At 29.4% G+C, this 12543-nt stretch overlaps 1 protein-coding gene across 1 annotated transcript; it reads left to right on the top strand.

The window, feature by feature from the left end:
• The first annotated feature begins 3314 nt into the window (after nucleotides 1–3314).
• LOC123898165 (transcription factor TCP24) lies at nucleotides 3315–8215 on the top strand. The gene is made up of 4 exons (XM_045949056.1): nucleotides 3315–3677; nucleotides 3776–3840; nucleotides 4762–6227; nucleotides 7963–8215. The coding sequence occupies exon 3, from the start codon at nucleotides 5033–5035 to the stop codon at nucleotides 6179–6181; it is 1149 nt and encodes a 382-aa protein (XP_045805012.1). The 5' UTR covers nucleotides 3315–3677; nucleotides 3776–3840; nucleotides 4762–5032; the 3' UTR covers nucleotides 6182–6227; nucleotides 7963–8215.
• Nucleotides 8216–12543: the final 4328 nt, after the last annotated feature.

Raw genomic sequence — 12543 nt, 5'->3', positions numbered from 1 at the left:
CAAAGTGATGAATGGAGAATCAAGAGAGCACAAATCAATTTATGGAACAAAAAATGTCCTAAAGTAGAAGGAATGGAAACACGTCAGAGGAACAAAACAAACCGTTTGCATACTTTATTTTTTAGTAGATAAAACTTTATCTTACATTTGATAAATATCGAATGAAAAATTTGTTCAGCTTGGATAGGACATAGCTTATTATTTGAAAAAATGAGTTGGCAAAACAAAAATTGAAGACAAATATATTATTTTTAGCCTTTGAATAATTTTTGTTCGGTTGGAAAACTTTGACATGAGTTGGATAACATAACTCTAATTATAGCACATGCAATGTAGTAAACTGAGTTTAGTTTTATGACTCATTACGTGACAATTGAAAAATGTTGTTATCTTAATTTCTCTTATCTTAAAATATTTTAATAATATTTTTTATCTTAATTTTTATTATTTGACTCATTATTAACGTGACAATTTGGGAAATGTTGTTATCTTAATTTTTCTCATCTTACATATGTCAATATGCATTCCAACGTCTCTTTTTGGTTTCTTATTTTTTGTGTTATTACTTATTTACTTTTACTTAGAAATCAATTAGAATAGGTAAGTTATTTGTCACATGTCACAATTGTAGCTACAGTACTCATTTTATTATTGATTTTTCCCCCCAACAATGAGGGCCACCGATGAACAATAATACTATTTCCAAAAATAATAAAATTGCCACCACCTTTGGTTGACAATATTTTATACTCATATAGTTGCGACCGCCATGTTAGCCGGTGGCAACCACCTTGAGCATATTTAGAGTGATCAATCAACAAAATTTGTCAACACCTAAGTCATTCTAAGTGCGTTCAAATATATACATTCAGCTCAATTTCACCTGGATGTGTAAATAAGTTAAAAATTAAAAGAAAAATACTTACACTTCAGGACCATTTGGCCTATCTTTTTTTAGGTGTAGAAACTCTTTTAATCATAAAGCTAGAAATAATAGTTTTTTAACTAAAGTTAAAATTATTTGGTAAATCGTAATTTTTTTTATAAAAAAAATTAAAAGTTGTTGTTTTTTTTTTATTATAATAGTGTTAAAAGATATATTTGATAATATATTATAATTTTTCCTAAAATATAAAAACTATTGTTTTTTTTTACTATAGCTTTTAAAAATTATTGTTTGACCTATCTTCTTACTTTTAAGTAAAAAAAAAAAAAAGTTAGGCCATACAGGCCCTTTATCGACTTCGATATCACTTTTTGCTTAAGAAAACATAAGTATCTACACAACTATAATTGTCAAAAACATAAGACGCAAGGAGACCATATACATATTTAACATGACATATCTCATTTTATAATTTTTAAGTGCCAGTAGTGCAGTTAAAAAAAAAAAATTAAATGTAGTTTGTATTTAATTTTATGAAAATAAATAAAAATGTTTTTTAAAAAAGAAAAATGTTTGTTTTTATTTCTTACTCTCGTTGCTTCGAAATATAGGAGAAAAAATGTTCATTTTCCTTATCTCAAATTAGAAGAGAAAAAACAAACATTTATATTTTTTAAGAATTTTTTTTGCTTATTATCATAAAATTAAATTTAAATTAAATTTACTCTTTCGACTAGGGAGTACTCCATGCAGACATAATTATAAGCAAAAACACTTTTTAGATTCATTGAAAAAAATAATGTATCCAGTCTATATTATTGACCATATACATTACTTTTTCAATGAACCTAAAAAATAGTTTTTGCTTATAATTGTGTGTGGAGGGAGTATAATTTCCTAGGGAGAAAACACTAACTTGTTACACACATTGAACTTAAATCATTGCACATTTGGCTTTAAAAATATTACTTTTTTTAGTGGACAATTGGGATCTCTGAGATTCGAACATCATCCACTGCATATAAAAAATATAGTGTTTCTACCAACTGTGCTAAACTCACGGGGACAAAATATTACTTTCTTTAATTCTTATTATATATTTTTTTTATAAGGCGAAGAGCGTCTAGACATCAAGGGACAAAAAACAAAAAACATAGACCTAACAACAACTGAGGGACATAGACCTAACAACACCAATGCATGTAGAACAAAAAACATACGAACTTCTAGTTAATCCTAACAGACAAATAAAAGTTATGGAAATTTGAGACGAATGAACTGACCGTCAACATGAAAACGGTCCAAGTACCAACAACTCGCTGCAGCAAGCGATAAATACTTTTTCAAGCTTAATATATATATATATATATATATATATATATATATATATATATATATATATATATATGACTGATTTAATAATTTTAAATTAATATATCCAACCTCAATCACCACAAAAGTAACCAACTTTGATAATTTATATTTATATTTTGGTAGTACTATGGAGTAGAATTAGGGCTGTCAAAAAGGGCCGGACTATCGGGCCGGCCCATTAGCCCTATCCTTTTACACGGGCCGGACTTCATAAAAAGGGGGTCGGGCCTTATCGGACCGGACCTTATCGGGTCAGGCTTTTTCATTGGCCGTCATGGGCCGGCCCACAGGCTTTTGTGCCGGCCCCTTAAAGAATTAAAAAATTATTTAAAAAAATTGTATAATCTTTTTATTGTTATATTTTGGTCCTATTTTTATGCATAAATTCATATATAATTTTTTTAATTTTTTTTTGTTATTTTATTGTTATTATTTGTGTTTTATTCATATCTATAATATGTTTTATTCCTATTTTTAAGCATATCATCTTTTTATATTTTTTTAATTTTTTTTTGTACAATTACAACGAAGGATATAAAACTTGGAATATGGTTATTTTAAGTCTATCATCTTTTTATTGTATTGATTTTATATTCTTTTATATTTTTGTTTTTTTTACTTAGGATGAATGAAAGATATAAAACTTGGAATTTGTTTTTTGTAGTAATAATAATAATATGACAAAAAACTTATTGGATTAGAATGAGATTATTTGTTAGAGATGTGTTTGTTTGTTTGATGAGGATAAAGAGGAAGATATTGTTGTTTGGGAGATTATGTGAGAAAATATAGGGATAAGAATTACCTTCTTGAAGATTTAGTTGAGAAATATAACATAAATTTAGTAGAATATGTTTTTTTTTCAAAAAAAAATATTATGAAAATTAGTGGGCCGGCCCATCGAGGCTTTTGCTTATCGGGCCGGACTAAGCGGGTTGGACCATGAAATTAACGGGCCGGGCTGAGCCGGCCCCTTTATTTGACCGGGCCCCTCCAGGCAGGACCGGGCCGGCCCATTTGACAGCTCTAAGTAGAATGGAGTAGAATTCATACATGAAACATTGATGAATGAAGGGTGGTAAGGTAATTGTGTAGCAAAGGGAGAGAGAGTGAAGAAGGTACAAGTAAACGGCGCAGTGTCTTCTGTCAAAATACCGCTTCCCGATAAGCCCCGTTTCTTTTGTTTTGTTTTGTTTTGTTGGATCAAACAACAAACAACAAACAACAAACCAACACATTAATCAATCTCTCTTTGTTCTTCTGCACTTTCATGTTTCATCTCACTACTACACTTTCAATTCACTCTCTTTCTCTATACTACTTTTATGTTCACATATAAACTTTTAAAATCCTCAATCAAACTACAAATTCACCTCAAACACATATGCTTCTATACTTTCTTCTTGTTGGATTCAAGGTTTTGTCTTGTACACAACCACTGTTTTTTTTTTTACATATTGAACAAAAAAAAATGAAAATGTCTAACTTTTTTTTTTCTCTTCTTTATACTTGAAGGTACACTTGAGAAGAAGAAGCAACACATGAGTCAACAATTTTGAAATAACAAACACAAGAACAAGGTCTCTCATGCTTTTTCTATTTATTATTATTTTATTCTAATTTGTTTTAAATTTTGTTAGAAAAATAAAATGATGCAACTTATCTTTAATGAGCTGAATTTATTTTTTTGACAATGTTTAATGAGCTGCAAATTCTGAATTTGTGTTTTCTCTTTTTGGCTTTTGTTTCATTAATATTTGAACTATATGGATTCAGATCTATATCAACTGTGAAAAGAACTTAGTTAGTCCTCACAATTGTATAACTCAATACTGCCTTCATTAATTTCCCTTTCTATATGCTTGAGACTTGAGAGCTTAATTTTATTCTAGCAATTCAACAATTCATATATACTATCCGGTCCGGTCTCAAATATCAGCAAAAATTGTTCAAACAAAGTTGATGTATTCGGTCCAAAATTTGAATAAGATACATTAACTTTTTTTGACTAACTTTTGCTTATATTTAAGAGCCGGAGAGATTATAGTATTTTGTTTATATTAATTAAAAAATTAGATCCAATACTGGTCCATTTGCTTTGGATTTTTTTAAGAAAAATCTATTTTATCATTTTGATAGTGTTTGTTATAGATTTTGATAGTGTTTTGGATTTTTTTTAATGAAAACCATTTTTAACCCTAAAATGAAAAGCTAATCCTAATAGTTTTTCAAAATTTTTTTTTTTTTTTTTTAAAACTAAGGAACGGAGCATCCCATTTTTAAAAAATGATTTTTTTATAGTAAACAAACGGAAAGTAGCGTAGATTCTTTCAAAACAAAATCATTTTTTTAAAGCTTAAAGAAACACACCCATTGTGATTGCTTATTATTTTTTCCAATTTTTTTTTTTACTAGTATATATTTTTTGTCTTGGATGATAATATTAATGAGAGTACTAATTTATAATTAATTTTGGGCTGCTTTTGTGGCTGTGTTTGCAGGAGGTGAAGTTTTGAGAGCTACTAATCAGTCTTTTAGCTTATGATAAAAGCCTTAAACAAGGGTTTCTGACTTAGACTGTGATATATCATCATTGCTTAAATAAATGATAAAACCCCTTTTATCACACTATACAGCTAAACTACTCATTGAGCCTTAATTTTCATCATCAATGCAAAACAAATCCTTAACTTTCTTTTTCTCTTTCTACTAATTCATAGCTTAAGGTTCTTCTGTTGTTGAAAAAGAAAGGCATGAATACATGATTCTGATATGGAGAATGAGATTGAACCATGTAAGTTTCCAAGACTTGGAAATGTCATAAACAATTCAATGAACAAGAACAACATAGGTTCTGGTAGAAGAAAAAATGTTGTTGGAGGAAGTGATTTCGAAAGTAGTTGGCAGCAGCAACATCAACAACAGAACTCTTCTAGAATTGTTAGAGTTTCTAGAGCTTCTGGTGGAAAAGATAGACATAGTAAAGTAATGACTTCAAAAGGTTTAAGAGATAGAAGAGTTAGGTTATCGGTTACAACGGCGATTCAATTCTATGATATTCAAGATAGACTTGGTTATGATCAACCAAGTAAAGCTGTTGATTGGTTAATCAAAGCTGCTTCTGATTCTATCTCAGAACTTCCTTCTCTCGATACCACATTCACGCAAACCGATCCAAAACAACCAAGTTATGAGAATCAAAGTGAGAACCAGAACCAGAAACAGAAACATAACATCGACAATAACAACTTTTGTTTGTCTAAGTCGGGTTGTAGTAGTACTTCTGAGACAAGTAAAGAGAATGAGTGTAGCATCATTGTACAAGAACAAAAACATCATCAGAATATGTCTCAAACAGCTTCTTTCACCGAGTTACTCACTGGTGGAATTGGTGGCAGTAGTACTGTAACAAGCAATAATGGAGCGGTTCATGATCAGATTCATGGTCATGGTGGTTTCTTAGGACAAATCCAACTAGGACATTCTTCACATTCACATTCTCATCAAGTTTCACCGTTTAGTGGTGAAAATGAAAACAACTCAGATATTACTCAACTGCAGCATTTTCCATTTATGTCTTCATCTTCTGATCAACACAATGAGAATCATGATGATTATAATCTCAACTTCACGATATCTTCTTCGGGCCTTGTTGGTTACAATAGGGGGACCCTTCAGTCCAATTCACTTTTACCTCATTTTCAGAGGTTTTCACCTGTTATGGATCATGGATCATCAACATCATCATCATCCAATAATCTACCTTTCTTCATGGGAGGTTCTGCTGCTCCTCCTGTTGCTACTCCAACCATGGATCAACAACATCTTCAATTCTCACCTCTCTTCGATGCTCGTTTGCAACTTTTCTATGGCGATGGAAGCCGGCATTCGGATCAAAAGGAAAAATGCAATAAGGACTGAGTTCTTTATGGAAGACCACATTTCCCTTTGTTCCATCTTCTTTCTGGTAAGCCCCTCAAATAAAAAATTAGTCTTTTTATGTTTTAGATGTTACTCTTTTCATTTTTCTTATCAGCTGATAGTTTGTTTTTACTTATTAATTAGTAGATTAAGTCCCTAAGATATTTTTGGATTTCACTTTCGTGACTTAAGTTTTTTTCGTTATATTTTAGTCTTAAGTTACAACCATTATAGACTTTGTTTTTCCTGTCGGTTTTCAATTTGAGTCTCAAATGTTTCTTATGTGGCATTGTGTTTTGGTGATTAGGCATTTGACTTAACAAGAAGAAGAAAACGTGGGCAAAAATCGACGAATTTAAACAAAAAACTAACTGAAAAGGACCAAAATGTTTAATATTTACAATTCAAGGAACTAAAATATAACAATTTTTTTTTAAGAAAAGTAGTGTTTGTCAAAGTGAAATTGAAAAAATAACTTATTAAAAAAAAGAAAGTAATTTAACCTAATTAGTAAGTAATATATTTAATATGGATAGTATATACAAGATGAATATTTAATATGGTTTTGTGTGTGTATTAATTATTAATTGAAAGATTATGAGGTGTTGGATTTATGTGGTGTGTACAATACAATGAGGCACCAGTACTGACTTTCTTGGTAATGGTAAACAAATTGGCCACTACTGAACATAGTTTTAGGAGATGCTATCTGTTTATTTTGTCATTTTGTATCAATCCTGCACTGCATCAATTGGCGTGAATAGGGTTTTCAATCCATTGCCTGTCTCCTTTTTAGTTCTTTCGTTGTCCTTGGTTCCCCTTCTCACTTGCACCCTTCACTTCATGCCACTTGTAACCATTTCTTATGTGTAATGGAAACTCATACTACTTTATCTACTCTCGTATATAAGCAAAAGTTCTTTTTTCAGATTCATTGAATAACTATGGACCAGATACATCGGTTATTCAATGAACCTGAAAATGAATCTTTACTTATATATGAGACTTGAGGGAGTATAGTTTTACAATTTCACCCCCCAAGCTTTTAACTAAGTGTTGTACAAAAAAAAAAATATACTAAGCATAATTAGTTGGCTAAGATAACCACACATGATGGAGGACTTTTTTCATATGGTGAAAGGTTCATGCACGTAGGCACAAACTTGACCCTTCAAACATAGAAGGAATCAGATTCATAAAGTAGGATAGATACATAAGAAATATAGGGTACTTTAACTTGACTGAAAAAATTAATAAATAATATTTATTTAATACTCATGCTTTGAAGTTTTTCATATATAATAACCTATTAGAACTGTATAAATTTGTTTTAGTATAAATTATATAATAACCTTGTAGTATAATTTGTTGTTGTTACCTCTCATGTAAAGAAAGACATTAAAAAACTACCAACTTATAGTGTGTGAAAAAAAGTAAAATAAAATATGATCTATACTTTATATAAGCATAGATATGAAATTCAAATATAACCTCAAGTAGCCATTAGGATGTAAAAAACTACCAACTTCATTTAATTATTGTGAAAACTTTGTTAGAACAAGGGTAGGACTTAGGAAACTGTACTATTTGGTTGAGTAGAAGTGAAACAATTGTTGGTTTAAAAGATTGTAGGAGTGTTGAAAAGAAATCAGGGGCAATTTTAAATGTAATTTTAGGAGTTATTATTTGTACTGTAATATTGTTAGAAGAATATTAAAATCATAAGAACTATGTTTTTACCTACAAACACTAACATGTGATTTTTGTGTTCTATATATTAGGAACTATTTTCCGTGGCCTTTCTATGTAGGAGTAACAAATTGTGTCCTATCCTTGCCTTGTTCTGCAAATTGGAGGGTACATTGTTCTCATGTGTTTGGTATAATTTCTTCTTTGACCATTTTGAGTCATTGAATTACATTGAGTATTTGGAAATTTCTTGTGCATCCAGATTATTGCTTTTTGGAAAAATGTAAAAGAATCTTGATTGAACTTATTCTTTTGATTTCTACAATTATTTTGAAGTTGTATGTACCTTTTTTTTTTTAAAAAAAAAATTATTTATAATGGAGCCAATGAAATCAAATCTAGAACCTGATACATACTACTCAAATTTCTCACTACGAAACTAGTATGTATCGTTGTTTTAGAAATAAACCATCATCAATCTAGAGACTTGAGTAGTTAATGATTTTGGACTATTTTTGTCAATATGATTAATGTATTTACCAAATATCATTAACCATATTCTTTGTTAGCATAACATCTTGGCAGTTGGCACAGGTTTGGTATATTATTCTTTCTTCTTTTAACTACCTATGCATGATTCTAAAAGAGAAATATCGATAATGCACTAGACGCGGACCCATAATAGGGATGGCAAAATGGACAAACTCGCATTGTGCTGCTCCACCTCGCCATTAAACAACAAAAAATACCATGTTTCGCAAATTTGACATATCAATCCACATTGCTTCGATTTTTTATGGGTCATTCACGGCGAGTCAAAATGAATTAGAATGTTAAAAATGTCAACCTACCCATAAAAAAAGACGGATGGAATGAGCCAACGCATCTAATGAACCAATTTTACCATTGGAGGGAGTTTTTTTTCTGAAAAGAATGTTAGTTTGGAGACATTTTGCATGTTAGACTAGAATTTCATGCTAAGAGTGGAAAATACATTTAAACTACTCATCTCATATGAAAATCATGAAGCAAACTGTTGTTTCCTTGTTGAGTGAGTCATTATATTTTGAGAATGAGTAACTAATTGAAGTTCAATAAAAGTGGATGGCAATATGGAGTAAAATTTCATGTTGAGTGTTAGAGATTGCATTTCACTCTTTATCAACTAAATAAGTAAATATTGTATATTATTATATGAATAACATGTACATTTTCATTATACATTATAGTAAATAAATTATCATTATAAATAAATAAATAATTTAAACCAAAACCTATCCAAGAAAACATTGATATATTTGTAAGCTTGTTTATTTTATTATTAATGTCAAACTGTCAAATTAATTTTTTTTTTTTCTTTCATTCATCTTAGTACTGTTTTTTTTCTCTCGTGTCTTGGGCCAGTGATGGGCATCTGTTGAATATCCTTAGCAAGAAAAATTCTCAACCCACTCCGCATGTTTTTTTTTCACTCCCCTAGCATGTAAAAAGATTCAGAAAATACGTTATGAAGTGTTTTTCTAATTCACACTAAAAAAAATTCAAAAAATATTTTCCGAATTTTTCTGTGCGAAAAGAAAAATTCAGGGGATGGGTAGAGAATTTTTTCCCTCAGCAAGACCCTTCTGTGGGCCTTTTTGAGATTCTAAACCTAAGCACGTGCAAATAAAGTAGATAGCTGCTGAATAAGAATGAAAATTGCTCTTCATACCCAATCTTCTATATTGATCTCTCTTAATTAGACCCAATATCTAAAATTGTTTATGACACTCAATTTTATTTTTCTTTTCTCAAACTACCGCAATTTTTTTTAGAGTATTTTCAAATCTGTCCAATGAGAAAAAAAATACCAACTTAATTAATTATTAACATTTCTCGTTTCAATTTTTTATTGAGCTTCAAACACCATGCAACCAGCCACTTTCATAATTTTATTTTTAATGTGAATAAGTAGGAGTACCGAAATTCGAACATCGATCCTGCATATTACATAAAATGTCCTTACTAATTGAGCTATCATCAATAGTTTTGTAAAATAGTTAATAATACATGTAAAAGCTTGAAGATGATGCTATATTAAGAGATTATAAACATAGAATAGAAAGCAGTTCTTATAATTAATTAATTAATTAGGGACAAATGTAATAGTCGGTAAAAACATCAAACTATACACCATCCTTAAGGACAAAAGAAGAAAATGAATAAGAGATGCACTTAACTTTTGCTTGAATCACGGATTTAATCTACACTGAGACCATTTAATTTGTTGCTATGCAATAGTATAATCACTTTTGTTTTTGACCAAAATACAATTTTCACTTTAAAACGACAAAATCAGAGCAACTTTAGCTTAGTAGAAGCAATAATAAAAGAAGGAAAAATCCATAGATACGATCAGAGCAATTTTTCTTTACAAAAAGTTCATTGTCATTTTCAAATAAGTTAAGGCTAATATTACTAGTAATTAACAAATCTCATAGCACACGCTAACAAAATGAAGACTTTATTTAAAGCAACAATTAGCTTTTATAATTGACTTGCCAACAAAATCAACAATAATTAGGACTTATAACTAAGTGTTTAAATAATTAGCAATATGTATACATCCAATTGCTTCAATTTGTTGTCATTACGATAACCATTCGTTAGTTGGTTCAGTATTTATTGATGCTGAATTTGGTAGAGAGAATCATGATTCGATCTCCCGCAACTCTGATCATGAGAGAATTTAAATCACTTGATGTCATAACTGACCATCGAATAAGACTAAACGGTCTAGTGGGTAGGATACCGATGGTGAAAAAAATGTCCTCATAATGACACCTAATAATTTAAAATACAACTTTAAAATTTAATTTAATTTTTTTTTTAAAAAAAAAAACTAGAACTTAAAAGAGCAATTAACCTTGTACCAAAAAAATGAGCAATTAACCAATAAAAAAGCTGACAATTTCCAACTTTAATAATTTTATAGAAAGGTTTGAAAAATTACAAGTGCAGCTTGAAAATGCTCCAATTTTTTTTTATAAAAACAATTAGTCAAATAGTTCCAAAATATGTTAGTGTGATGATATATACAAAGTACAATTATTAGATAAATCCAAATGGCCCATGTACACATTAACATAATTTATTTTTCTCTCTTTTCATTAATCATTATATCCTTATTGTTACACGAATTATTTTTTATTGAGTGGGTTTAATTCCCAATCTGTCACAAACTCTGCCGGCATAAAGATTAGCATGTGGGGATTGTTCACCCATTTGATGTGTCCTATATTATTCCTCCACTTTAAATCATCTACTCACGTAGGGTAGTTTTTTAAATAAATAATAGGGTAGAATAAAATAGAAGGTGACATCTTCAATTATAATAATATGAGATGCATAATATATAATACAGTATATGACCACTAATTGTATTTAAAATTACCAAAGTGTGTGATAAGAAAACAATAGAAGATCTGATGTTCGATTTTTATTTCATGTATTAAAATATTTAGTTAAAAAAAGAGAATTTAACTTTTTTTTTTTGTTTTTGTTTTCACCACCAGTATCCGATTCACTGGACTGTCTAATCTGGTTTGGAGGTCAGTTCTGACATCAAGTGGTTCCAACCCTCTTATGATCATAGTTGCTGGGGATCAAATCGTGATCCTTCTTACTAAGTTCAGTGTCAATTATCACTGAACTAACTAACGATTGGTTATAATACTTATTTTTTCATAAAAATTAGTTACGAAAAGTGAAAATTTCATAATAATAATAATAATAATAATAATAATAATAATAATAATAATAATAATAATAATAATAATAATAATAATAATAATAATCTAAAAATAAAATAAAATGAAGGGTATGGTGACTAATCAAAGTTAAGGTGTAATATAGCTTGTGTGTGATTTGAGTCACAAAGTTTAGAAATCATTTCACGTGGATTGTAAGTGTACAAAGCTAAGGTACCTATGATCATGTGACATACAGATAGAATTAGAAGCAGAAACAACTAATAACATAATAAAATAATTAATATGTGAATTATTGTTAGAGAAAGAGAAGCAGAAGGAAATTATATTAGGTCAGTTCTTGGAAACATCCTTGCCCTATCATCACAACTGTATAATGTCTGTTATTTCTGTTTATGAACAGCACTTGGCAAATAATCAATCAAATAAAAGTCATGCAAATTTTTATGTATTTTTTTTTTGAAAGGATTCAAATAAAAGTGATGCAAGGTGGACCATTTGATATGTGGCTTACTGTCGACCAATACTTGAAATTCGTATTGTAAATCTATTAATGAATGATGTCAATTCTATGAAGTAAAAGTTCACGTCTAACATTTTGTTGTAACGTTTGAAACAGTAACTTATTTAATATGTTAGTGTGCCACAAAAACAATAGAAGATATGTGTTCGTGCTTCAAAATTCAACCCATTCTTTTTTGTTATTATGAAATTAAAGTAAAAATCATTAAAATGATGTTGAAACTGAATATTTGTAATCTACATTGTATATGAAAACATTAATGATTTTTATCTTTAAATATTTTTATTTTCTTAACCATTATTCCGAGATACTGTTTAACATTTCTCATAGTATAATGTATCTCACGAATACAAAAATTGTCTTTGTTTTTTCAGTGAATTAGTCTCTCTCTTGAGTCTTGA

The sequence above is a fragment of the Trifolium pratense genome, linkage group LG7 (assembly GCF_020283565.1).
Source record: "Trifolium pratense cultivar HEN17-A07 linkage group LG7, ARS_RC_1.1, whole genome shotgun sequence".
Lineage (NCBI taxonomy): Eukaryota > Viridiplantae > Streptophyta > Magnoliopsida > Fabales > Fabaceae > Trifolium > Trifolium pratense.
This window is presented reverse-complemented; position numbering and strand designations above follow the sequence as displayed.